At 46.3% G+C, this 27,619-nt stretch overlaps 1 protein-coding gene across 7 annotated transcripts; it reads right to left on the reverse strand.

Moving 5' to 3' along the window:
- Positions 1-1,438: 1,438 nt before the first annotated feature.
- LOC140908656 (glutathione S-transferase 3-like) lies at positions 1,439-27,616 on the reverse strand. 7 transcript variants are annotated; one of them, XR_012157945.1, is made up of 10 exons: positions 24,335-24,627; positions 22,539-22,620; positions 22,142-22,210; positions 16,185-16,283; positions 13,965-14,019; positions 8,709-8,841; positions 7,671-7,733; positions 7,098-7,386; positions 3,613-3,767; positions 1,439-1,709 (listed from the first exon to the last, which is right to left on the reverse strand). XR_012157945.1 is itself a non-coding variant. In XM_073336249.1 (6 exons), the coding sequence occupies exons 2-6, from the start codon at positions 22,599-22,601 to the stop codon at positions 8,675-8,677; spliced, it is 453 nt and encodes a 150-aa protein (XP_073192350.1). In that variant the 5' UTR covers positions 22,602-22,620; positions 25,820-27,616; the 3' UTR covers positions 7,757-8,674. The 7 variants fall into 7 exon arrangements, 5 of the variants coding, with proteins under 5 accessions (XP_073192350.1, XP_073192352.1, XP_073192353.1 ...); XR_012157946.1 differs by lacking the exons at positions 1,439-1,709; positions 3,613-3,767; positions 7,098-7,386; positions 7,671-7,733; positions 8,709-8,841 and adding exons at positions 11,371-12,360; positions 13,014-13,594; XM_073336249.1 differs by lacking the exons at positions 1,439-1,709; positions 3,613-3,767; positions 7,098-7,386; positions 7,671-7,733; positions 24,335-24,627 and adding an exon at positions 25,820-27,616 and having other exon boundaries at positions 7,757-8,841.
- Between the last annotated feature and the right edge of the window lie 3 nt (positions 27,617-27,619).

The following is a 27,619-nucleotide window of genomic DNA, read 5'->3' on the forward strand; positions in this document are numbered from 1 at the left end:
CCCATACGTCCTTTCTGGGCTGGTTCATGCCATTTTTGAATTGCCATTGGCCAGCATGGACTCAACAATGTTCCATGCTGCTATGGGGAAAAATGTGAATACACACAGGCTGCTTCGGCTGTATTACAGCTCTCAGAGCCTGACAAATTCTGCATTAGACTTTTCCCATCACACTATCGAGCAGATAATGCAGGAGCAAGAGAATATTCTATGGCAACAGCAACTCCTCTGGCAGCAGGAGGATATTTTGCAGCAATGGCAGCAGGATAGGATGGAAGAACAGTAGGATACTGAGCTGTTGGAGCAAGAGGACTGGTTTCTGAATCACCTAAAACAGCATTCAGCACCATTTCTGGGCCCCGGAAACCCAGTGTGGGTTTGTGGGAGAGAATCGCTCTGCAGACCTGGGCAACCAGTAGCATCAAGAGAACTTCAGAATGGGGAGGGCTACCTTTTTTGAAATCTGTGCAGAACCAGAGTTTCAGCAACAGCGTACCAACATGCAGTGCCCCTGCCTCATACCTGTGGAGAAACAGGTCACCATTAATATCTGGAAACAGGCTACTCCAGAATGTTACCAGTCTGTAGTAAACCAATTTGGCATGGGGAGATCAAGTGTTGGGGCCATTCTCATGCAGGTCTGCTATGCTATTGATAAGGTGTGGTCATAAAACTAGGTAATGCTCAGGAGATCACTGATAGCTTTGCATGCATGGGATTCCCAAACTGTATTGGAGCAATTGATGGAACCCATGTATCTATCATTTGCTTGACCCCCCATCCCTGGCCAAGGTGTAGAATTGATAAACAGAAAGGCTTGGTGGACCACCGCAGCAGGCTCACAGCACTTTAATGCAGGGTGGTCTTGGAAAGTCCATGATGCTAGGATCAGTTATTCTGGAAGACCTGGTTTATCCCTCGATACCCTGGCTAATGAAGCCATACACAGGCTGTTTGGACAGAAGGAAGGAACATTTTAACTATCACCTGAATAGTTGCAGAATGGTAGTCAGGGATTAATTTGGACTTTTGAAACTGAGCTCAAAGTACAACAGTAAGAAAAATGTCAAATACAATGAGTGCAGGGGGGTGGTGCATAAAGTTAAAGATAAAAAAAAGCCTCACATCTGATTCTTCTTGTCCACATAGGTTCTGGGGTTGAGTTCCTTGGCTCAAAATTCTCAGGGACTTTGCAGGGCTCAAAAGAGTTGAACAACCACGTGCTAGTGCTCTCAATGCCGAGAAGCTGGATCTGAGAGGTCAATGGGAGCCACTAGGAGCACTGCTGTGGGAATGTGGAGTTTAGAAGTTGCTGCAGGTCCCAGTAGGCAGCATTATCTAGGGGCTGAAGGGCATGTCTGGGTCCCAAATTATGGGGCTGCAGGGCCTGCTGGCCTAGAAAAACATGTTTTATAGAAGGGATTCTGGCTCAGGCTAGCATCCATGACTTGCCTCTGCAACTCTCTGTCTTTTTCCATGCTCTCCCTCAGCATGGTGATGCTGTCCTTGGCCACTGCCACAATCTCCTGGGACAGCTGCATTCCTTTCTCCCTCTGGATCCTTATGGCCTCCACCTCTCTGCCAGCCTGGTTTCCCCTGTGACTCTGCCATGAGTTCTGCAAATGACTCATCCCAAGTTTTTCTTTTTGGTCTCCTCAGGTTGATCAGCCTCTCAGCAGTATGTAGAGGCCCTGTCCTTAATAGTGTGGCTGTTGCAGGTGAGAGCAGGGGAAAAAACCCATCACTTATTGTTCATATCCCAGACAAGTCATGATAGCTTTTTTTAGTATGTATATTTGACCTTGCTTCCCTGAGACTATTCCCATCTCTGAGCTTCCTCCAAGAATGAGAAGTGCTCTGTGTATACAAAGGGTGCTGGGTGTATTTGGATTTCAGTCTAATGTATCTGCTTTCATTGGGGTGGGTGATGTGGTATGGTTGGAGCTATGTTCCAGGTTTGTTTTTGAAGAAGATTATGGGGGGCAAGCTAGACAGTGATCCTCTCTACATCCCTCTTAGGTGGTCCTTATTCATAATGACTTTATGCCGAGGCTGGTGAGTAGGAGGCAAAGAATGGTCTTATTCAAAAAAGCAAAGAGCAGAAGTGAGATACACTGTGTAGTTATTCACCAGGATAGTCCCCCCAGGAGCGGTGCAGAAGTGGAAGGGGCTTGCAAACTATGGGTGTGTGGCTATTCCCTATAATGTGCAAAACAAAACTGAGCTATTTCTCAGTCTTAACTTCTACTACATTTTCCCTGCAGGCATGGAGAAAGTGCAGAGAAAAACAGATAGGGTCCTACAATGATTTTCAGCTACAATGAGTATTACAGGGCATTTGTACCTCAGTGGGGAGTGGTATCACTTGTGCCTTGACCAGGTGTGCCGTGTGCACTTATACCTCATGTAAATTATAAAAAGTAACCAAATTTCTCTTCCTGTAAGCATTGGCTCAATAAACAGTTGAATTTTGAACAAATGAATGCTTTTGTTATTCAGATCTGCAGAGGGGTGGGAGGGGGAGCAGGAGGGACAGATGGCGAGTGGGATACAGACTGTGACTGCACCATGCTAGTGGGTGCCATTTTGAAGCCACACTAGGCAGGAGTGGGTGGGAGGCAGGGGCGCCTAACTCCCATCCACCAGCAATAATACTAAATAATAACTTGTGAACCCAGAGAATTACATGCAGCAGTTCCCCCCAGGGGATCTGACTCTTTGTTTCTGGCCTGGGTTTCTGGCTGGAACTCGGGCTCAGCCGAGGCAGGCCAAGGCAGGCACCAGGGTCTGTAGCAGCATGGCAGGACTGGACTGGCTTTCTAGTTGACTGTCATAGTCTTGAGTCACAAAAAGATCCCGGCTCTCGGGGGCAGGCAGCTCCTCTCCAGCATCCTGGTCATCCCCTGCTGAGTTGAGCTGGTCATCCTTGGTGTGGGGCAACAGGCTCCAAATAGTGCCTGGGATGGGTTATACTATAATTGTGTCGAATCCTACCCAGTTCATCACAAAATGGACAGGTCACACGTCTCCTGCTGGATTATCTCCTTTTATCCCTTGTTTCAATGTACTTTCTCCTGAGCTGCTTTCTCTTTATCCAGCACTGATCGGTGTCTCATTTGTGATCCTTCATTTGGCAATGGCTGGCCACAAGAGCTTCTTGAACCAACACTTCTCCCCAGATGGTGATGAGACTCAGGTCTTAGCTCCAAGCAGATGCGTGAGACATGTTGTTGGGCTTCTGGAGTGCTTGTATCACACCAGAATAATGATACACTGGGATCCAGGAGCAAATGGGCAAAATCTGGCTCTGTTCCACCTTTTAAAGGTGGGGTAGGGTCACCTTGGAAATTTGACACAAGGGCAGGGAAGGCACACAAGTACACAGACAGGTCAGTAATGGACGGCCTACAAATCACTGTGAGATAGCTGTTGAAAGTATGTAAACAGTAGTGCTCAGCAATTGCATACACACAAACCAAAACCTGAACTAGTTCAATTTGAAGCAAACCTAGTCCATTTTGCAAGAGGTCTCCAGAATTCCTGATAAATGGAGAGTTAGTGTACAGTGATGGGTCTCATTGTGTGTACGCAAGTGTTTTCAAACTGGCTTACCTTAATTTGATCTGGTTTAAACACCCATGTAGACAAGCTCTATGTCTGAGAAGTTGTGACATAATAATCAAGGGCCATCACTGTGGAATGACACTTCCTTTTTGGGTCTTCTACCAGCAGGACTATTGACTTTGAATGTCTATCTCCATAGAAACCTGCAACACATGGAGAAACAGGGACCAGAACTTATTTTAAAAGGGTTGCTTCCCTAAGCAAAGAGGGGATGGGGCATTCCAACCCCAGAAGCAAGACAGCCAGTCCAATAAGGAGGGAAGAGCTGCCTGGCCTAAGGATCAAAGTCAGGTCTCACAGGGTGGTGAGATCAGAGTAGGAGTATTGTGTTTGTTATTTTACATAGATCTGTAACTCTCTTGTGCATCAGCAAGTCCTTTGCTAAGCCTATGTTCATTGCTTTACTGCCACATGGTCCATCAAGGGACTAACTAAAGTTCCTGCATCTCAGGGCCAGGGACGCCCCCTTCAGCTGCATCAGGGAACCAGCACTCTTACCTGGTTAGTCTATTGGGCATCCTGACTTATGACTGAGCAACTGAGCAGTAGTAGCTCAGACTTCCTGCCTGAGGGCTGAGCAAATCAACAGTGTGTTGCCCAGGCTTCCTGGCATAAGGGCTAGCACTCATCTAGCCCCGAGTGTGGGGCCAGGGGCAGCGGGACCTGGGCATACCTTGCTTGACCAAGTCCCAGCCCAGGGCCCTAGAAGTGATGGGTGACGTGACACACGACTGATGGAGGAAATGAGGTTGCTGTCTTGCCTCCCAACAACACAATAGGAGCAATGTCTCTTATCCTTGGGCTACTTCCTACCAGCATCTGGTGGGGCTGCTTCACGGCTGCTGGGCCCTAGTTCCCAGTCTCCTTGCCGAGTGGCTCACTCTCCACTTCCCCACTGGGTTTCTCCAGCTCCTGGGGCAGTAGTTTGCCCTCTCTCCAACTGGGTCCAGAGGGTCATCGCCCACAACAGCCAATCGTGGTCGCTGCAGGCTATTTGGCTCCCTCAGAATGATGTCTGGCTCCTTCCCTGGTCTAGCCCCAGCTGAGCTGCAGGGCCCTGCTCTTATACTTCCTGCGAGGGGGGTGGGGTGGGGTTAACTGAGCCCATCAGGGTGAGCTAACCCCCTTTGCACTGGAAAGAGGCCACTCCACCTCATTACAGTAATCATCAAATCAGCTCCCACAGACAGATCGATTCTGAAGGGAATGTGTCTAAGCAACTGGGGGGCTTGGAAGAACTGTGGCACTGATTCTAGGATCTAAGTGGCCAAACTGGGGTCCCACTGCCCAAGAAGGGTTTCAGACATGGGGTGTGCCCCTGAGAGACCGAGAGCTAGGAACAGTGCTCAATCACTACAAGACCTAGAGGTCTTAGAAGCACATGGGATTCAGCAGTCGGATCCAATCACAACGGACTGGTGTCCAGCCAGAGAGTGGATCTCAGCCAGGTTGTGATGCTGAGGCTCAAAGAGATGAACACATGACTTACCCAAAGACACAGTGAGTCAGTGGTAGATTTGGGAATAGACACAAGGTCTTCTGAATCTGATGCCCGTACCCTATTTTTATAGGGCGATAGATGGGGCTTGCAATAGCATACCGTGTACTTGGGTGCACACTGGAATCTGTGAGGGGACTGATATCTGGGGTGAGGGCAGGCATACTGCTTAAGGCATAGGTAACTGCATTCTTGGTTATGGTGGAGAGCGCAATTCAGAACTGCCAGGCCTGGGATCAGACCTCATTGCCTCTTACAAGCAGCACTGCTGAGTTTAACATTGCATTACAATTTGTGAAATGTGTGTAAATCATTGTGCTAAATAATTAGCTATATTAAAACTGAAAGCATGGCATATCACTGCTCAATGGGCATCTTGGGAAGTATGTGTGTGTGTCATATTACTTGTTGATCTGCTCACCTAAAATTACCTGTAAGAGAGGAAATTCTGAGAGAGCAGTGGGATCATACTCTTCAGTCATTAAAATGGATTCAAGTACTTGTACATCTGCCCAGCTGAGCTGGTTGCCAACAAGAAAATCTTGTCCCTGATCTTTTAAGATCTATATATGAGAAAAAATATTTTGGGGGCACAAATAGGCCCTACACTGCATAAATACAAACCACTAAGCAGTCTGACATTTTCAAAGCAAATTCATTTAAAAATCTGTTTCATTTGGGGGGAAAATTATATACTATTATTATTATATATTATTTATATATAAAATAAATAATCCAGGACAGCAAAACTACCGTACTAGTGGCATTGAGTGAGAAAATCCATCCGTCTTAATATTGGCCCCTTTTCCACAAAAAGATCAATACGAATGAGCTACTGCCTCTGCGCAGAGCCCCACTGAAACTGCATCTGTCTGAAGCCAATGGGATTATGTGCAGGAATAGGGGTCATAGATTCATAGAATCATAGAATAACAGAGCTGGAAGGGACCTCTGGAAGCCATCTAGTCCAACCCCCTGCCCAGAGCAGGACCAATCCCAACAAAATCATCCCAGCCAGGGCTTTGTCAAGCCTGACCTTAAAAACTTCTAAGGAAGGGGATTCCACCACCTCCCTAGGCAACGCATTCCAGTGTTTCACCACCCTCCTAGTGAAAAAGTTTTTCCTAATATCCAACCTAAACCTCCCCCACTGCAACTTGAGACCATTACTCCTTGTCCTGTCATCTGCTATCACTGAGAATAGTCTAGATCCATCCTCTTTGGATCCACCTCTCAGGTAGTTGAAAGCAGCTATCAAATCCCCCCTCATTCTTCTCTTCCGTAGACTAAACAATCCCAGTTCCCTCAGCCTCTCCTCATAACTCATGTGTTCCAGTCCCCTAATCATTTTTGTTGCCCTTCACTGGACTCTCTCCAATTTCTCCACATCCTTCTTGTAGTGTGGGGCCCAAAACTGGACACAGTACTCCAGATGAGGCCTCACCAATGTCGAATAGAGGGGAACGATCACGTCCCTCGATCTGCTGGCAATGCCCCTAATTATACAGCCCAAAATGCCATTGGCCTTCTTGGCAACAAGGGCACACTGTTGACTCATATCCAGCTTCTCGTCCACTGTCACCCCTAGTTCCTTCTCTGCAGAACTGCTGCCTAGCCATTCGGTCCCTAGTCTGTAGCGGTGCATTGGATTCTTCCGTCCTAAGTGCAGGACTCTGCACTTGTCCTTGTTGAACCTCATCAGATTTCTTTTGGCCCAATCCTCTAATTTGTCTAGATCCCTATGTATCCTATCCCTACCCTCCAGCATATCTACCACTCCTCCCAGTTTAGTGTCATCCGCAAACTTGCTGAGGGTGCAATCCACACCGTCCTCCAGATCATTAATGAAGATGTTGAACAGAACCGGCCCCAGGACCGACCTTGGGGCACTCCGCTAGATACCGGCTGCCAGCTAGATATGGAGCCATTGATCACTACCCGTTGAGCCCGACAATCTAGCCAACTTTCTACCCACCTTGTAGTGCATCCATCCAGCCCATACTTCTTTAACTTGCTGACAAGAATACTGTGGGAGACCGTGTCAAAAGCTTTGCTAAAGTCGAGTCCACTGCTTTCCCTTCGTCCACAGAACCAGTTATCTCATCATAGAAGGCAATTAGATTAGTCAGGCATGACTTCCCCTTGGTGAATCCATGCTGACTGTTTCTGATCACTTTCCTCTCGTCTAAGTACTTCAGAGTTAAGTGCTTGGTTCAGGACTGGGGCCCAAGTCATCATGCAGAAGGAAAGGCACCTCACTCTCTCTTGAAACAGAGAACAGTCATATGAATATACATGGCTGATGACAGGTGGAAGAAATCAAGGCCATTCCATTTTGTCCTCCTTTCCCCCTCTTTATTCAATGGTTTATGGCCCCATTTTACAGATGGGAAAACATCAGCAGAGAGAGATGCCCAAGAGAACACTTGAGTTTTTTTAAAAATAGGAATTAATGTAAAAAACAAAAATAAAAAAATCACTTACATTCCCCCCACGTCCTTCCCACCCTCTGTCTACCCATTTGCAATGTTCTGTAGCTGCCATATACCTTCTCATATACTGGAAAGTATCTGTTGGTGGCACTCTGAATCATGAAGGCAAAATTCTTCTCCTTTTCCTCAGGAGATGAGAAAGGGTAAATCATGAGCATTTCATTCAGGTCCATTGTTCCTTCAACATACATATCAATCCTCCCATAAAAATGGTAATTGAAGAAATTTCAATGATTAATTTACTAAGTCATTCTACTGCACGATGCTGCAATTCCTGTATATGAAGGCCATACCCAAGCAGCAGAATGTCTGTCACCTGGGGAGTGAATCTCTGCATGCAGAGGGTCTGGGGGAGGAATGGCAAAGCTCAGATTTTTGATTGAGCTTTCCCAAACTAAATAGTGTTTTAAAAATTGTGGGGAAAGGGAAAGAGAGGTTCTGAAGGTCAAATAGCCTTGTTTAAAAGAATAATTACAAAACCTGCCCCAATACAGTAGTAATGAGCTCCAAAAACCAAAAAAAAACCAGGTGGTTAGAGGCTACAGCCCCAGGCCAGCCACACATTGTGTGTGAGTACACTGGGTTATCTTCTTGGAGCTCATGAAGTAAATGGAGCCCTGCCTGGGCTCAGAAGTATGTCCACAGGTCCTGATCCTGCAATCCATTACACAGCTCAGAAAATCACTTCAGTTTGGAATAAATTTTTACATAACTACTCTAACTTTCCTATCGTCATTTTGGAAATGGCTGGAAGGGGATGTGACAGGCATCCTCTGAACAGGTATGTAATAACAAAAATGGTTCACTTTAGAGGAGGGAGTAAAAGTTATTTGCACAGTGATAGAATTTCTAGAGGGATGACAAGTTAGATGGTCCCGTTCAGAAAAGATCCTATCAGAAATCAGCCTGCATCTAAAGAATAAATTAAATATATAAAAAGATAATTGTAAGGATGATTTCATTTCCATAGAAATGAGAGAGTCTTCATATTTGTTAATTTGAATACAAAGTTTTCATTTCATTTTCAAATAAATATTTTTCATTTTATCTCAAGCAGCTTTTACAAAATATTCTGGTACAGTCTGTTACAGTACAGTGCTCTCTCCCTCAGGTCCTTCCCACAGAGGTTGTGTTTCCCTGCAATGTAGTTGAGAATGGCTCTGGACTCCACCAACTTCATCTCATCGATTTCTACCAGGGGCACTTGGTGAAACAGTAGGAATCCAGCTTTGGAAAGGAAAAGAAATTGAGTCATTTAGTCCCTGTAAATTGTCAGATCATTGCAGGGGGATTGAGATAAATGACATTTCTTCAGTTGCCACTTAGACCATTGTCTTGGAGTGTATTAATCCCTGAACCTAAAATTCTACAGAATTTTTCACAGACCCATAAAATGCATGCCAGTGCTAGCTTTTGCATTTGACTCTATCAGAAAAACATCAGTAAGGGATATAAACAACTGGGTAGCCACACAGCTATCAACCAGCTGCATGGCTGGAAAATGGAGATACTTATTGTATTTCTTCTCAAGTCAACTTCCACATACTCTAACTAAACTGCTTTCAAATCAAAGCTTCTTTTTTGTGACAGAAGTGTAGGAATGGCGTGTTGTAAAATGCACATTTTTCAACCTAATTACTCCCTTGCAGAGCTTAATCTATCACTATCCCCTAACTCCCTTTTAGAGATTCACCATAATAGATGCAGAAGTGATTCGGTTAATTGTGGGGCCTCCATCAAGTTATAAGGAGACCTATATATTTACATATACATTTAATATAAGATAGATGTGTCCTAAAAAACATAGAACATTATGTTGTGAGAGTGGCATTAAATGATAACACTTTGCAATGTGACAGTGCTATACTATTGTGTCTATAGCATGTCTGTGCTGCTTATTTGGGCCCTTAAAACCAGCTCTGATTTTGGATATGTAGATCCACACTTTTGCAGGAGAGCAAAATAGTAGTGGATCAAATGTGTGACACAGAAGCTACTTGTCAGCTCTTCCAACTTCAATATGACTCCAGAGAGTAGAACCTAAGGGTATGTCTACACTACAAAATTAAGACGAATGTATAGAAGTCGATTTTTAGAAAGTGAGTTTATACAGTCAATTGTGTGTGTCCCCACTAAGCGCATTAAGTCGGCAGAGTGCGTCCACAATACCAAGGCTAGCGTCGACTTTCAGAGAGTTGCAGTGTGGGTAGCTATCCCACAGTTCCCGCAGTCTCCGCTGCCCATTGGAATACTGGGTTAAGCTCCCAATGCCTGATGGGGCAAAAACATTGTTGTGGGTGGTTTTGGGTACATGTCATCAGTCACCCCTCCCTCCGTGAAAGCAACAGCAGACAATCGTTTCACGCCTTTTTATTTGTGCGGGCGCCATCCTGCCTTCAGCAGACGGTGCAGTAGGACTGCTAACCGTCATCATCATCCACCGCTTCCACTGCCACTCTGCTCTCCTGCTCTTGTCTCAATAGCGAATTTCTCCGTGCTGTCTCACATGGGCTCCCACTTCCACTGCAACTCTGCTCTCCTGCTCCCATGAATCCACCTCGCAGGTTGTCAGCCACCGCTTCCACTGCCACTCTGCTCTCCTGGTGGTCTCGCATGGCCGCTTCCGCTGCAACTCTGCTCGGTTGCTCTTGTCTCGCCATAACACGGCAAGCGTGCAGCCCACTCAGCTGTTGTGTCCTGGCAGCAGACGGTGCAGTAGGTCTGCAAACAATCATCATTGAACGACCGCTTCTGCTGCCACTCTGCTCTCCTGCAGACGCCATACCACGGCAAGCACGGAGCCCATTCAGATCATCACAGCAGTTATGAGCATTGTAAACACCTCGCACAATATCATGCAGTATATGCAGAACCAGAACCTGCAAAAGCAGGCGAGGAGGTGATGGCAGCACGATGACGAGAGTAATGAGGACATGGACACAGACTTCTCTCAAAGGGCCCCGGCAATTTGGCCATCCTGGTGGCAATGGGGCAGGCTCATGCTGTAGAATGCCAATTCTGGGCCCATGAAACAAGCACAGACTGGTGGGACAGCATAGTGTTGCAGGTTTGGGATGATTCCCAGTGGCTGCAAAACTTTCGCATGTGTAAGAGCACTTTCATGGAACTTTGTGATTTGTTTTCCCCTGCCCTGAAGTGCAAGAATACCAAGATGAGAGCAGCCGTCACAGTTCACAAGCAAGTGGCAATAGCCCTCTGGAAGCTTGCAATACCAGACAGCTACCGGGAATCAATTTGGAGTGGGCAAATCTACTGTGGGGGCTGCTGTAATCCAAGTAGCCAAAGCAATCAGTGAGCTGCTGCTATCAAGGGTAGCGACTCTGGGAAATGTGCAGGTCATAGTGGATGGCTTTGCTGCAATGGGATTCCCTAACTGTGGTGGGGCGATAGAAGGAACGCATATCCCTGTCTTGGGACCGGAGCACCAAGGCAACCAGTACATAAACCGAAAGGGGTACTTTTCAGTGGTGCTGCAAGCACTGGTGGATCACAAGGGACGTTTCCCCAACATCAGCGTGGGATGGCTGGGAAAGGTACATGACGCTCTCATCTTCAGGAATTCTGGTCCGTATGAACAGCTGCAGCAAGGGACTTACTTTCCATACCCGAAAATAACCATTGGGGATGTTGAAATACCTGTAGTTATCCTTGGGACCCAGCCTACCCCTTAATGCCATGGCTCATGAAGCCGTACACAGGCACCCTGGACAGTAGTCAGGAGCTGTTCAACTATAGGCTGAGCAAGTGCAGAATGGTGGTAGAATGTGCATTTGGACATTTAAAAGCTTGCTGGTGCAGTTTACTGACTTGGTTAGACCTCAGTGAAACCAATATTTCCATTGTTATTACCACTTGCTGTGTGCTCCACAATATCTGTGAGAATAAGGGGGAGACGTTTATGGCTGGGTGGGAAGTTGAGGCAAATCGCCTGGCCGCTGATTACGCGCAGTCAGACATCAGGGCAGTTAGGAGAGCACAGCAGGGTACGCTGTGCATCAGAGAAGCTTTGAAAACCAGTTTCATGGCTGACCAGGCTATGCTGTGACAGTTCTGTTTGTTTCTCCTTGATGAAAACCTGCCCCCTTGGTTCACTCTACTTCCCTTTAAGCCAGCCACCCTCCCCTCCCCCCTTCGATCACCGCTTGCAGAGGCAATAAAGTCATTGTTATTTCAAATTAATGCATTCTTTATTAATGAGTCACACAAATAGGGGGATAACTGCCAAGGTAGCCCGGGAGGGGTGAGGAGGAGGGAAGCACTGGGTGGGGTGGCGGTGGAGGGGAGGAGGGAAGGACAAGGCCACACAGCACTTCAGAACTTATTGAATGCCAGCCTTCTGTTGCTTGGCCAGTCCTCTGGGGTGGAGTGGTTGGGTGCTCAGAGCAGTGGCAGTGCCTTTCCTGCACCTCAACCATATGGCGAAGCATATCAGTTTGATCCTCCACTAGCCTCAGTATTGTATCCTGCCTCCTCTCATCATGCTGCCGCCACCTTTCCTCTTGATTCCGCCACCTCTCCTGTTGCTCCCGCCACCTGTCCTCGTGTTCATTTTGTGCTTTCCTGGACTCTGACATTGTCTGCCTCCACCATTCTGCTGGGCTCTTTCAGTGCTGGAAGACTGCATGAGCTCAGAGAACATTTCATTGCGCGTGCATTTTTTTTGCCTTCTTATCTGCGCTAGCCTCTGGGATGGAGATGCTAGTCACAGCGTTGAAACATTTGCAGCTGTGGGAGGAAAAAAGGGGAGATTAAAATTGAAAAAGACACATTGGCCATTTAAAAGGACGGGCTGATGTTTTCAGGTTAACGTGCAGCACAAACCCAACTAACCCCCCACACACACCCAATTCTCTGGGATGATTGCTTCACCCCTCCCCCCACCACGTGGCTAACAGCGGGGATGATTTCTTTTCAGCCACAGGCAAACAGCCCAGCAGGAACGGCCACCTCTGAATGTCCCCTTAATAAAATTCCCCTATTTCAACCAGGTGACCATGAATGATATCACTCTCCTGAGGATAACACAAAGAGATAAAGAATGGATGTTGCTTAATGCCAGCAAACACCAGGACCATACGCTGCTTTCTTATGCTATGATTCCAGACTACATGCTACTGGCCTGGTGTGGTAAAGTGTCCTACCATGGAGGACGCAATAAGGCTGCCCTCCCCAGAAACCTTTTGCAAAGGCTTGGGGAGTACCTCCAGGACAGCTTCATGGAGATGTCCCTAGAGGATTTCTGCTCCATCCCCTGGCACATTAACAGACTTTTCCAGTAGCTGTACTGGCTGCAGAATCACCCAAAGTCTTCAGGGCAAAGTAATCATTAAACATGCTTGATTTTAAAGCATGTATTATATTTACAAAGGTACACTCACCAGAGGTGCCTTCTCCGCCTTCAAGGTCCGGGAGCCCGGGTTGGGAGGGTACTGTCACCAGGGTGATAAACAGTTCCTGGCTGTCGGGGAGAACGGTTTCTCTGCTTGTCTGCTGTGCGCTATCTCCTCCTCATCATCTTCCTCGTCCCCAAAATCCTCATCCCTGTTGCGTGAGACTCCTCCCTTGCAGGAGTCCATGTACAGGGGTGGGGCAGTGGTAGGGGCACCCCCTAGAATTGCATGCAGCTCATCATAGAAGCGGCATGTCTGGGGCTCTGACCCCAAGTGGGCGTTTTCCTTTTGGGTTTTTTGGTAGGCTTGCCTAAGTTCCTTAAGTTTCACGCGTCACTGCTGTGGGTCCCTGTGATAGCCTCTGTCCTTCATGCCCTTGATGATTTTTTCAAATATTTTGGCATTTCGTCTTTTGGAACAGAGTTCTGATAGCACGGATTCGTCTCCCCATACAGCAATCAGATCCAGTACCTCCTGTCCATGCTGGAGCTCTTTTGCGATTCTGGGACTCCATGGTAACCTCTGTTGATAAGATCTGTACGGTCACCTATGCTGATCAGCTTGCCACACTGGCCGAACAGGAAATGAAATTCAAAAGTTCGCAGGGCTTTTCCTGTCTACCTGGCCAGTGCATCTGAGTTCAGAGTGCTGTCCAGAGCAGTCACGATGGAGTACTCTGGGATAGGTCCCAGAGTCCAATACCGTCGCATTGCATCCACACTAACCCAAATTCGACCCGGCGATGTCGATTTCAGCGCTAATCTCCTCGTCGGGGAGGAGTACAGAAATTGATTTTAAGAGCCCATTAAGTCGACAAAAGTGGCTTCGTTGTGTGGGTGGGTGCAGGGTTAAATTGATCTAACCCTGCTAAATTCAACGTAAACTCATTGTGTAGACCAGGGTTAAGAGGAGAATTTAGCTGTTATTCAGCAGGCTTACCCTGAATTAACTTTTCATATTGTTTTCTTGTTTCCAAATATTCGGCTTCTTCAAACTGGAAAACAAAGGGACAAGAGGAACTAGATAGTTATATCTCAGAGATTACAAGTGAAGATTTTAGTCAGGGGATATTTGCTTAATAGCTTCTCATAAATGGGTTAATATAGGAGACGCATCCCAAAATATCCAATGTGAAAAGAGGAGGATCTAAATGAGGCAGTGAATGATCCAAATAAAAGTTTGTGCTGCTATTACTCTGTACCCCACCTGATCTCATCAGGTTCATTACTTCAAACTCAAAGATGGCTAAGACCCCCTTGGAAACGCAGAACATTTCATGAGGCAGTCTGTGATCATCAGAATGTTTGACACTATCAGTAGAATCCCTGTGGTTATACTGTGCAGCTGAACACCTCGGGTCTATTAGCATAAAAACTGAGGGTAAGTGATATTAGTGTTTCAGCATCAGCCGTCCAAGCTTCTTTTCTGTTATCATGTTTAACAGTTAGACTAGCATAATTCTGTGTAAGAATTTTTCACAAGCTTACTTGGAAACTAATATCCACTAACATCCAGTTATGTAAGCCTTGTATATAAGCTGGGTGCTGTTAGCACAGTGACTAAGGAGAAAGTGTGGAAAGCAGAATGTATACTAAGCTACTCCTGGGGGAATTCTGTGCCAAAAAAAATTAAAAGTTCTGCACACAATATTTTAAAATTCTGCATATGTTGGCAAAATAATGCAATTTCATCACTCTGGTTTCTATTATTTTGATAATTTATTTAAACTACAATACAATGGATGAAGAATGGGAGAAGGGAGCATTGGGAGAAACCCCCCTTTCCTAATAGTAATGTAGCTAGGTTTGACCCTTTATTTCTAGTTATTAGTCATTAGTTATTAGTCAACAAATATATGCAGCCATATGCTCAGTTTTACATCATAGGCAACTGAAGAGCAAGTGAGGGCTGGGGAATCAAACTCACAATTTATATTGGCTACTGACCATCTCCAGAAAGATTTGATTGGAAATTTTTTTAGTCCAAAAATTTAGACCAGTTTTAATCACTAAAGGATCATAAGCATTTATAAGGCCATACTGTCCTTTACACCACTTTGGCAATGTAAAGGAGCCTTAAAACTTTTACACCTGATTTATACTCATGGAGGAATTCACAAAGACAATGGGAAAAATTCACTAAGCAGGCAGGCTGCTACATTCTGCTCTGCCTCAGGAGACAGAGCCTGCTTCATGTCTACCTCCTCAGAAACACCCCGAAGCCTTGCTCCTCCATGCCAAATGTGCTGCAATAGCGAGTAAGAGGGCCAGAGTGTCTCTCTCTCTCTCTCACCCGCATGGCTGCCCAGTGGTGATTTATGTCTCGACCTGCTTTTCTGCGCACCCAAACCAAACTGCCTGTGCTGCTGGGGAGGGGCACATGACCACTCTTGCGTCTTCCCTTTGCTTCCCTGTCAGAAGTCATTTTTCTGCAAGGAAGCAAAGAAATCTGTGGGAGACATGAATTCTGTGCACGTACAGTGACGCAAAATTCCTCCAGGAGTAGTGAGCCCCTGGTCTTTCCAGCCTTATGGGACAAATATGACCTTGTAACTAGGGCCTAGGGAGATCTGGATTCTACTGACTCTGGCAGAAACATCCTGTATGATCTCAGGCAAGTGCCTTTGATCTCAGTTTCCTAGACCTAAACCTCAACAGCGTTGTCCAGGCAGAAACAGAATGGCACCACTGAGCTCTGGATTGCAAGGTGCAGCAGCTCAGAGCAGGAATGGCCACAAACCTTCCAGCCTCCTCCAGCCACTCTGGCAACTGCCGCCTCTTTGGGCCAGCCCCTTCTCCTCACCCTCCACTCACCACTTCCGCTTTGCCCTTTGCCACCTTCCAGGGGCGCTGGGCCCCTCCAGACCTGGGAGGGGGTCATTGCCAGCTGCCACTCCACCAGTGTATACAGTTTGGGGGGCAATGTCCGCCCCATACCCTCCCAACTCTGCCCATGGCAGACCACCTGAGACTGTGTCACAGCCCACCTTTGGGAACCTCTGCTATAGAAGTCTTATTCTGTGCACCTAGGGGCACATGATCATTCATGTCCTGCTGGGTTCAGAACTGTGGACTGAGCTTCAGTGAGTTAAAACTTGAAAAAATCTTTTCAATCAAACAATCTTTATGAGATATCTTAATTGATACATTATGAACAAACCTCAACCCCAGCTGTTTCTAACAGCCATCTTATCGTTTCCATTTGGCCTCTTCCATTAAAGTAGTAAAGCTTGGGTTTTGTAGCCATGATTTGGATTTCCTGACAAAGAAAGCAAGGAAAAACATTTTGCACAGTTCTAACAAAAAATTTCAGTTGTCCATAGATCAAAGCAGAACTTTTGTATGTGAATTTGTTTTGGGAGCATATTAGAGGTTGTAAGCTTATATTTAAAATATACCAATACTGCCTTACAAAGAATACCCAAAAATCACCTCTGTGGCTTAATGCATATTATGGCAAGGGGGGATGAGGGGATGATGTGCACGAGAGAGCCTGATTCTGGGTTAATGTGCACTGCTGGGAGGATGCCAGATTAGTCCTACCTGCTTGAAGAAGTAAAGCCTAATGCCAATGGTTTCAAACTTACATGCCGAAGAGTAGATACCCAAATAAACATCCTGGTTTATTTTTCAACTAGAGCTGCCAATGCTCAGAAACTTTGAACTATCAGCTAGCATATTATTGCCCGCATATTCCTATGCTTCACATCATTTTTGACACACATTGTAACAAACCAAGTAGATACTTGGAGCAGAATATTTTTCCAGTAACTATGCAATAGAAAAATTGTATCGCTGACTGTAAACCAAGGCATGTATTTATTAATTGTAGTTGGGAGTGTGGAAGAGGAGGGGATAGTAAAAGCAAATAACCTCTCCCCACCCCCTTTCCTTTTAAGATGCTCTCTAGTTGTTCATTTAGTTTAGACATTGAAGGGTATTGTTTCCTGTCTCTTTAAAGTTTTTCAAATGCGGGAATGGGATACCTAGATATGGGCTAGAATAGTTTTGAATGGTGCTATGCTCTAATATGGCCTCCTCACTGTATCTTTGCCAGCAGTTGTTTTCTTTGACAAGATTTCAGTGACAAAAATGAAATCTTAATAAAGCAGCGCTGCAGCATTCGGTGAAAATGGAAAGTGCCTTTCCTCTGACCAACTCTCAGGAGTCAGGGAACAGAGGGGGAAGGGATTTTGATTTTTGTAGATCGCATCGCTGTAGCTTTTACTGCTGTCTGTCTGTCCCACACATTCCGCCTGATGCACTCAGAGAAAGCAGACGCTCAGTTCCTGGCTTCCCTTCCAGTCACTCTCACTCACTTGCTCACCTCTTGTCTCCCCCTTGGCATGTGCTCTCTCTGTCCTCGCTCAGCAAACTAAAAGCTGCCTCCCTCCTCTGAGATGCCTTCCTGCTTTCCCCTCCCCACTTCTAACCCCTGGACTTTCTTCCCTTCCCAAGGAGGCTGTGAGCAATCAGACGGCCTTTGCTGCAAGTAAAGATATTAGCACAACCTGCTGCTCCATTCATGCCCAACAGGTTAGAACGTAAGGCAGTTGCCTGCATGTACCCCTCAGTACAAACCTGTTCCAACTTGTGGCTCTCTCAGCTGTTTTCCATCTTAAATGAAATATACTTTCAAGTTATGAGATTGTAGCTCCGCCTCCAGACTCCTCAGTCACACAGGGGCTTATCCAGCTTCCCTTAAAGTCTATGTGAAGACTCCCAGATAGAGTTACACTGAAACAGTAAGGAAAGGAAATGCCCACTTCTTTTAACAAACAAACCTATCTAACCCTTATCTGACTGTCTCAAGCAAAGAATATCAGAATGGCCCCAGTGGGTCGGATCACAGGTCCATCTAGACCACTATCCTGTCCTCAGACAGTGGCCAATGCCAGGTTCTTCAGAGGGAATGACCAGAACAGGGCAATCATCAAGTGATCCATCCCCTGTCATCCACTCCTGCTTCTGGCAGTCAGAAGTTTAGGGACACCCAGAGCATGGGGTTGCCTCTATGACCCTAACCTCCTCCGGTCCACACAATGAAAACTCTCACCTGAGGTTAGAGGTCCTTTCATCATAGGCTAGCTGGGAGTGTAGTTTAGAGCCAGAAGGACAGACAAGTTGTCCCCCAATTCAGTGGGAAAAAGTCATAGACTGGCTCAGATATGCCTCCCAGAAGTCCTAGTGATGCCCGAAGGGGAGTTCAGCAGCAGTGAGGACACTGGAATTTGACTGTGGCTTTGCAGTGTGGCTGCTCACACCTGGACTAGGCTAATCTGGGTGCTTAAACACCCAAGCTAACTCTGCATACCCCAGCTCTGTCTCTCCATCCAATGCTGCCGTATGAGACACAGAGAAATATACTGAGCAGTACTGAATTTTAAAAAGAATAATCTTTTGCAATAACTTGATATGTGAATTCTGTCCTAGGGCCTGATCATTCACCCATATTAGACTAATGCAGAGATCCTCTATATGGACAATCCCAAACTGGATAGAGGAAAGGGGTTACCTGCCTCTATTACACGATCCTCCAGGGGCTTGTGAGGAGATGGCAGGAAATACACTTTGTTTTCCCCTGCCCAGACAGACCAGTAGAAAATTAATGGCACCTCTGAGGTGCACATAGGAAGCCTTCTACAATCCTTGTGGACTAAAGATCACAAAACTGTATCTTGCAAGTAGCAGTTGCCTTATAGAGGCGGGACTGTGCCAAATGGAACGTTAAAAGTAATGCCCTCTGTCCTCAGTGCACATGTAGTCTAATACTCCCTTTGTCCCTGATAACTCAGGTAATTGGAAAATGGAATGAAGTTCAACTGTTCCAATTTTTTAATAAAGACAATGTCATGTCTCAAGGTGAAAATGGAACTTGCCAGAATGGCTCTGTGCCTTTATTTTCAGATAAAGAACTTCCTTATTCAGCCTGCAGTAAGTGTTGGGAGCACTAGAGAGCTGTTTATTTTTGAAATTGTGTTTCAGTAAATTATTAGGGCTGCCTCATAAGTACCCAGTCCTGGAAATACTTGAACATAGAGGTAACTTTACTCACACGAGTAATACCATTGACTTCAGTCCCATCTGTGACTTCAGTAGGACTACGCACTTGAGTAAACTTACATGTGTTGTTATAGAGACAAGGTGGACGAGGTAATAATACCTTTTATTGGACCAACTTCTGCTCGGCTTTGAGCAGCACAGAGCTCTTCTTCAGGTCCAGTAAAAGACATTGCCTCACCCAACTTGTGACACTTTTATACCAATAAAAATAAAACCCAACAGGATCTTCTAAAAGGGGATAAGACAAAATGCCGCACTTATTGTGGATACAAAAAGCGGCACAGTAAACAAGTAATCATAAACATTCTATCCCAGGTACTCACACAAAACACCAAAAGAGGCAAAGCAAGTAAACAGTCATATTTACTACATCCCATTCACTTCCACACACATACACATACAAGTTCTGCAAAGTTGTTATAGTTGCCAGCCTAGAGGTTGCTCACGCCAAGTTACTGGCCAGGTAACCTGGGCATGAGGGTGGAGCTGAGTCTTTGTCAGATGAGCATCTGATGCTCCTGGCGGGTGGTTGCAGAACCAGACTCAAAGTTCTTAGTCTTTAGGGTCTGTTTTTATAAGAGTTTTATTCCTATGCCAGTCTATGGGGGTGGCTTTATCATGCTGTTGCTGAATCAATCAGCAGATGGCACATCCCTGATGGCTCCGTGCTGCCAGATGTTATCTTGCTCTTTGGTTCTCCCATCCTTGAGGCTGTTAGGTGGATTCCAGTCTGCCCTCCAGGGGTCAGCCGGTTATCCCCACTTTGCGCAATCGACACTGAAGTGGTAACTTTTACCCTAGCACTCTTAACCATTCATCTTCTATTTACACACAACATCCATTCATATGCATTCTCGAGCTTTATTTCAACATATATCTCTTCTGACTTTAACAACTCTTAGGGTGTAACAAAACTGCTTAACCCCCTAACCATATAACATACATAATAAGCAAGTTAAAGAACGTGAGAAGGGTGGGACTCTCTATTAAGGGTGTGTGCTGTTCCGAGTAACAGTTGTTTTTGCAAAGTCTTATCTCTTCTGAGAACAGACTCTCTGTCCCAGGATGTGCTCAGCAGTTTGGCCTTCCAATTAACATTACTTTGGGATCTTTAAACTATATCAAATTAAAAATCATACAGAAATCCTCTGGTATTGTAACAACACTAACATCCTGGGACAACACTGCAAACAAACATGTGGTGTTAGTATTGACCATCAGGATTGCAGTTGTGCACAGAGGCCTCAGCTCTGTTGTGCTATGCCCCGTACAAACATATAACAAAGATGAGTTTAAGGGTTTGCAGGATGAATTACTCAATTGTACCAGATACCAGTAAAAATGAACAAGATGATAAGTTGCTGCCCTGACAGACGTTAAAAAGCCTTTGCTCAGCACAGAATGCTGCTTTTCATTCTTAGGTGCTGCTAAGTTATTTCAGTATTGGTCTCTTGTCCTGTATCACACTGGAGGAATAAAAATACTGGCTTCTCAGTGCCAAATCCTCTAGAATCCTGAGATATTCCACTAAAGAACACTAAACTTTCTAAACTACTACATGCCACAAGGGGCCACAGCAACACCCCAGCAATATTGTTAACCTGTCCAACTATACCCTCAGCCCAGCAGAAGCAGCTGTCCTATCTCAGGGCTTCTCCTTCTGCCCCTCCACCCCCACAAACATGATACAGTTCTGTGGTGACCTAGAATCCTATTTTCGACGTCTCCGACTCAAGGAATATTTCCAACATACCTCTGAACAACATACTAATCCACAGAGACCTCCCTACCAACACTACAAAAAGAAGGATTCTAGGTGGACTCCTCCTGAAGGTCGAAACAGCAGACTGGACTTTTACATAGAGTGCTTCCGCCGACATGCACGGGCTGAAATTGTGGAAAAGCAGCATCACTTGCCCTATAACCTCAGCCGTGCGGAACACAATGCCATCCACAGCCTCAGAAACAACTCTGACATCATAATCAAAAAGGCTGACAAAGGAGGTGATGTTGTCATCATGAATAGGTCGGAATATGAACAAGAGGCTGCTCGGAAGCTCTCCAACACCACTTTCTACAAGCCATTACCCTCTGATCCCACTGAGAGTTACCAAAAGAAACTACAGCACTTGCTCAAGAAACTCCCTGAAAAAGCACAAGATCAAATCCGCACAGACACACCCCTGGAACCCCGACCTGGGATATTCTATCTACTACCCAAGATCCATAAACCTGGAAATCCTGGGCACCCCATCATCTCAGGCATTGGCACCCTGACAGCAGGATTCTCTGGCTATGTAGACTCCCTCCTCAGGCCCTACGCTACCAGCACTCCCAGCTACCTTTGAGACACCACTGACTTCCTGAGGAAACTACAGTCCATCGGTGATCTTCCTGATAACACCATCCTGGCCACTATGGATGTAGAAGCCCTCTACACCAACATTCCACACAAAGATGGACTTCAAGCCGTCAAGAACACTATCCCCGATAATGTCACGGCTAACCTGGTGGCTGAACTTTGTGACTTTGTCCTTACCCATAACTATTTTACATTTGGGGACAATGTATACCTTCAAATCAGCGGCACTGCTATGGGTACCTGCATGGCCCCACAGTATGCCAACATTTTTATGGCTGACTTAGAACAATGCTTCCTCAGCTCTTGTCCCCTAACGCCCCTACTCTACTTGCGCTATATTGATGACATCTTCATCATCTGGACCCATGGAAAAGAAGCCCTTGAGGAATTCCACCATGATTTCAACAATTTCCATCCCACCATCAACCTCAGCCTGGTCCAGTCCACACAAGAGATCCACTTGCTGGACACTACAGTGCTAATAAACGATGGTCACATAAACACCACCCTATACCGGAAAACAACTGACCGCTATTCCTACCTACATGCCTCCAGCTTTCACCCTGACTACACTACACGATCCATCGTCTACAGCCAAGCTCTGCGATACAACCGCATTTGCTCCAACCCCTCAGACAGAGGCAAACACCTACAAAAGCTCTGTCAAGCATTCTTACAACTACAATACCCACCTGCAGAAGTGAAGAAACAGATTGATAGAGCCAGAAGATTTCCCAGAAGTCTCCTACTACAGGACAGCCCTAATAAAGAAAATAACAGAACGCCACTAGCCGTCACCTTCAGCCCCCAACTAAAACCCCTCCAACGCATTATTAAGGATCTACAACCTATCGTGAAGGATGACCCAACACTCACACAAACCTTGGGAGACAGGCCAGTCCTTGCCTACAGACAGCCCCCCAACCTGAAGCAAATACTCACCAACAACCACATACCACACAACAGAACCACTAACCCAGGAACCTATCCTTGCAATAAAGCCTGTTGCCAACTGTGCCCACATAGCTATTCAGGGGACACCATCACAGGGCCTAATAACATCAGCCACACTATCAGAGGCTCGTTCACCTGCACATCCACCAATGTGATATATGCCATCATGTGCCAGCAATGCCCCTCTGCCATGTACATTGGTCAAACTGGACAGTCTCTAGGTAAAAGAGTAAATGGACACAAATCAGATGTCAAGAATTATAACATTCATAAACTAGTCAGGGAACACTTCAATCTCTCTGGTCACGCGATTACAGACATGAAAGTTGTGATATTACAACAAAAAAGCTTCAAATCCAGACTCCAGTGAGAAACTGTTGAATTGGAATTCAGATTGCAAATTTGATACAATTAACTTAGGCTTGAATAGAGACTGGAAGTGACTAAGTCATTATGCAAGGTAACGTATTTCCCCTTGTTTTTTCCTACCCCCTCCCCCCGACGTTCTTGTTAAACCCTGAATTTGTGCTGGAAATGGCCCACCTTGATTATCATACACATTGTAAGGAGAGTGGTCACTTTAGATAAGCTATTACCAGCAGGAGAGTGGGTTTGTGTGTGTGTGTGGGGGGGGGGGGGGGGTTAGAAAACCTGGATTTGTGCAGGAAATGGCCCAACTTGATTATCATACACATTGTAAGGAGAGTGATCACTTTAGATAAGCTATTAGCAGCAGGAGAGTGGGGTGGGAGGAGGTATTTTTTCATGCTTTGTGTGTATATAAAAAGATCTTCTACGCTTTCCACAGTATGCATCCGATGAAGCGAGCTGTAGCTCATGAAAGCTTATGCTCAAATAAATTGGTTAGTCTCTAAGGTGCCACAAGTACTCCTTTTCTTTTTGCAAATACAGACTAACACGGCTGTTACTCTGAAACCTGAGATATTCAAACGCTGAGGAATGTAACAGCCAATTGTATGTTTCATTCAATTGTTGCTTCTGGCTGCTTGATTAACTGTTTGCAGGAGATGGAAAAACTCTGACTCTCCCATTCATGTTGAAGGGGTACAATAAGGTTAGAACTTTGCAACACTTTACAAATCTACACAGCTATAAAATTCATAGTTTGTTTGTGGGTGGTGGTGGTGGTAGGGGGTTGGATTATTTTTGCAAGACACAAGAAATCATCTGATACCTCTTTGTTCTACTTTTCTGCTTTTTTAAATTCCCCTTTTAATTTCTTCCTCATTGTCTCTCTTCTTCCTTTGTCATCTAAATTCTTTTGTAATATTAAAATTAAGCACTAACTCCTGTAACTGATTATGTAAAAAAGAAAACCCTTTTGTGGTATATTGTGCCAGACTTCTTTGTGAAGACAAAGCCTTTTGAATTGTATTTTAAGATGAGGCTGTTTGAATCTGCACATCACACGATTCTACAGCGATAAAGCTATATTTTTTAAATGTACAAATGAAATCCTGCTAAGATCTTGTGCAAGGATTGGAAAAACTGGCTCACAAAATAAAAATGAGATTTTGCACAGAAAACTTTGAAAATCAAATTCACTCATAGGCCATAAATTAAAGAGATAATATTAGCAATTACATTTTGATCTATTTCTGAACATGTCAGAAAGTGTGTGAATCCAAAGATTGTCAAAGTAATTCCACTTGCATATTAAAAAATCCAATCTCCATCACTTTTGGTATATTCTCTGAAAATTTCTTCTCTCCCATCTGTATTCCACTTAATTTCTCTCTCTCCCTTTGCAATTATTCTGAATTTCCAACTGTGCTATTTCACTCCTAAAGCATTTTAAGATACTCCTTGCATAAGATGTGCTCTACAAAGCAGGGGCTCACTGCTGAAAACACTTTCATGCACAATCTCATTACAAGGCCCAGAACCCTGTCCCCAACCCCTTTTCCCACCTGCTCACACACAATATTCCAGGTTCAGAAACCTCCTTCATGACTCCTTGTTGCTTGTTACTGGACCTGGAGAAGCAGGGGCAGAAAGCTGAGAGCATGACATAGAGCCTTCCATAAATCAATATTAGTATTCCCTGCTTTGTGCTTTTCCCTTGTCAGCAGTCTATGCGCTGCAGAAGCAGAAAACCCCGGTGCGGGGTATACTCAGTGATGAGCTGCCAAAATCTTAACAATGGGTTCCCTCTTCACCCACGTGGGGTCGTTGCCCACCCCCGCCCCCTGGGACTCCTGCCCCATCCAACCCCCCCACATTCCTTGATGCCCCCCCAGGACCCCTGCCCCATCCACCCCCCTTCCCTGTTGCCTGACTGCCCCCAGAACCGGGCAGGAGGGTCTCATGGGCCACCATAGTGGGTGCCCACCCCACCCCTAAGAGCCAGAGGCACCTGATGGGGGGCGTGGTGAGGAGTCCCAGCGGTGCTTACCTGGGGCAGCTCCCAGGAAGCATCCGGCAGGTCCCTCTGGCTCCTGGGGGTGGGGGAGCGTAGCTAGGGGGGGAGAAGGGGAGCGAGCACTCCCCCCACTGATCACATCAAAAGTGGTGCCTTAGGAGCCGACTCCTTGGGTGCGCCGGGGCTGGAGCACCCATAGGGAATATTGGTGAGTGCAGAGCACCCACCAGCAGTTTCCCTCCCCGCCCTGCACCCGGCCCCAGCTCACCTTCGCTCCGCCTCCGCCTCCTCCCCTGAACGCACCGCTCCACTCTGCTTCTCCGTGCCCCCCTCCGCCAGCTTTCCGCAAATCAGCTGTTTGGCGGGAAGCCAGGGAGGGCTGAGAAGCAGGCCGCGGCTTCTTGCTCAGGCCGAGGGAGGCGGAGGTGAGCTAGGGCGGGGAGCAGTTCCCCTGCATGCCCCCCCCCCCGGGTTACCTGCTGCAGCACGGGCAGCCCTCCTCAAGCGTCTCCCCCCGCCCCTGGCCCCAGCTCACCTCCGCCTCCCTGGGCCTGAGTGGGAAGCCGCCGCCTGCTTCTCAGCCCGCCCTGGCTTCCCGCCCAAACAGCTGATTTGTGGGAAGCCTGCGGGGGCGGAGAAGCAGAGCAGGGAGGCACGTTCAGGGGAGGAGGCGGAAGCGGAGCGGAGGTGAGCTGGGGCCGGGGGAGGGAGCTGCCAGTGTGTGCTCTGCACCCACCAAATTTTCCCCTTGGGTGCTCCAGGGCTGGAGCACCCATGGAGTCCACGCCTAAGGCACCACTTTTGGCCGGTTAAATTTAGAAGCCCTTTTAGAACCAGTTGTCCCTCGTGGAACAACCGGTTCTAAAAGGGCTTCTAAATTTAACAACCGGTTCTAGTGAACTGGCTCCAGCTCACCACTGGGTATACTGCAAGCCTGCCAGGCTGGAACAGTTTCAGTCCCATTGGGAATCCTGCAGTGGTTGTAGGTGGTACTGCACCCTGAGTTGCATCAGTCCCAGTGGAGCTCACTTACCAGATTGCCAGCTCAGGTGATTTTATCATGAGTCTCATGATATTTGGTATTTGTCTTAAAGCCTCAGCTCCTGCAGTCAGGTGATTATGTGAGAGTCTCAGCTTTCATTTACAAAATCCAAGAAAGCAGAAAACAAACCAAGACCCCCTCTCCAACCAAACCAACTGAATCAACCAACCAATGGTAAGTTTCTAGTCCTCATGGCTGTAGAAAAAAAGCTTGAGAAGATGAACCCATGCCAGGATGGCCTGCTGTGCTGTAGAAGTATTCACCTGGGACGGGGGTGGGGCTCTTCCTCTGCTGCCCTCCCTCTGAGGTTCTGCCGGTTAGGGACAGCATTAATTCCACTGAGGGCTCCACAGAAGTGTCAGGAGATGGACTAAATCAGAGCATCCCACACTACCTACATTTGGGGCTACCCTGGCCTGGGTGAAGGCCGCTACTTTGCACTGCCACAACCTCTTCCCCCATCCTTGGATTATGTGTCCCCAGAAGGCACTACACCCTGGTCAATGCTTTCAGAAGCTGCACTTGTGCCAAACTTAGCTCCCTTCCCCAGAGGAAGGAGATGAATGAGGTTGTGTCGCAAAGAGCCAGGTGACTAAGAGCAGGCCTGCTTGGAAAATTAGACCAGCCTCTTAGTTGTTAGTTCAGAAATGGGGAGCCTGGAGTCAGGAGAGCCCTGCACGAAGAAGCATCCCCTGGGGTAGAACAGAGCCATGGTGGGCTGAGGAGGCCTGCCAGCACTGAAGCACAGCAAGGGGGGGAGGCTGAGAGTACCTTGTTTCAAGAGAGAAGAAGTTTGAGCCAGGCTAGGAAAGACCAGAGGGAAAGCAATTCAGTGTAGATATCACCTCTGCTGAAGCCAGGGATTCTCCCATCAGTGTAGGTAATATACCTCCCTGAGAGACGATACCTGGATCAGTGGAAGAATTCTTCTATTGACCTAGCGCTGTTACATGGCTTAACTATGCTGCTCAGGAGTGTCAGTTTTTCATATCCCTGACTGAAGGAGTTAAAGCAACATAATTTTCTAGTGGAGACCAAGCCTAAGACTAAGGTAGAACACTTCTGTTTTGTGTTTGTTTGGACTTTGATACTCCAGGAGGGGTGTACTTTTGTGAATAGGCCTGGTCTACATTAGAAAATTAAGTCAACTTAACTATGTTGTTCATGGGTGTGAAAAATTCACACCCCTGAGCAGTGTAGTTAAGACAACTTAACCCCCAGTGTAAACAGCGCTGATGGAAGAATTCTTCCCTTGACCTAGCTACCGTCTCTCAGGGAGGTGGGTTGCAGGGTGCAGAACTCCTCCTCTTGACGTAGGTAGTGTCTACACCAAAACACTACAACAGTGCAGCTGTTCTGCTGTAGCATTTTAAGTGTAGACAACCCCTTCCTTCAACAACTGAACTATGCTGAAGGCCATAAGAATCTTTGAGGATTAGAAGAAACTGAGGCAGGGTGACTGCAGTGCCACACCGTGCCAGGGGTGGTCATACTCTGCGACTGTACCCTGCAACCACTGTAAAGGAAAGATGTTTCTGGCCCATTATTGTTTAATAGGTTCTTCTATAAATAAATTCAAAACAGTGTGTGTAGTGTATACCATACTAGAAAATTACAAGTCAATGTCTTTAAGGGGTCATAACTCAGTGGGAGTTTCTTTTCTGCTCCAGAGTTGAGGTTTTAACACCTATTTGCATCTAGATATAAGCTTATTATTAATTATTATTATTATTTATATTCTGATAGTGGCAACAGTGTGACAGCTTCCTTCCAAATGGAGAGGAAGATGCA

The sequence above is a fragment of the Lepidochelys kempii genome, chromosome 3, assembly GCF_965140265.1.
Source record: "Lepidochelys kempii isolate rLepKem1 chromosome 3, rLepKem1.hap2, whole genome shotgun sequence".
Lineage (NCBI taxonomy): Eukaryota > Metazoa > Chordata > Testudines > Cheloniidae > Lepidochelys > Lepidochelys kempii.

Coding starts and splice junctions, on each gene's coding strand:
- LOC140908656 (XM_073336249.1), bottom strand. CDS start 22,601: ATGTACATGGCAGAGGGGCATTGCTGGCACATGATGGCATATATCACA. Junction 14,020..16,184: donor TAGAAACAGCTGGGGTTGAG/GTTTGTTCATAA, acceptor TTTGTTTTCCAG/TTTGAAGAAGCCGAATATTT. Junction 8,842..13,964: donor ATATGAAAAGTTAATTCAGG/GTAAGCCTGCTG, acceptor TCCTTTCCAAAG/CTGGATTCCTACTGTTTCAC.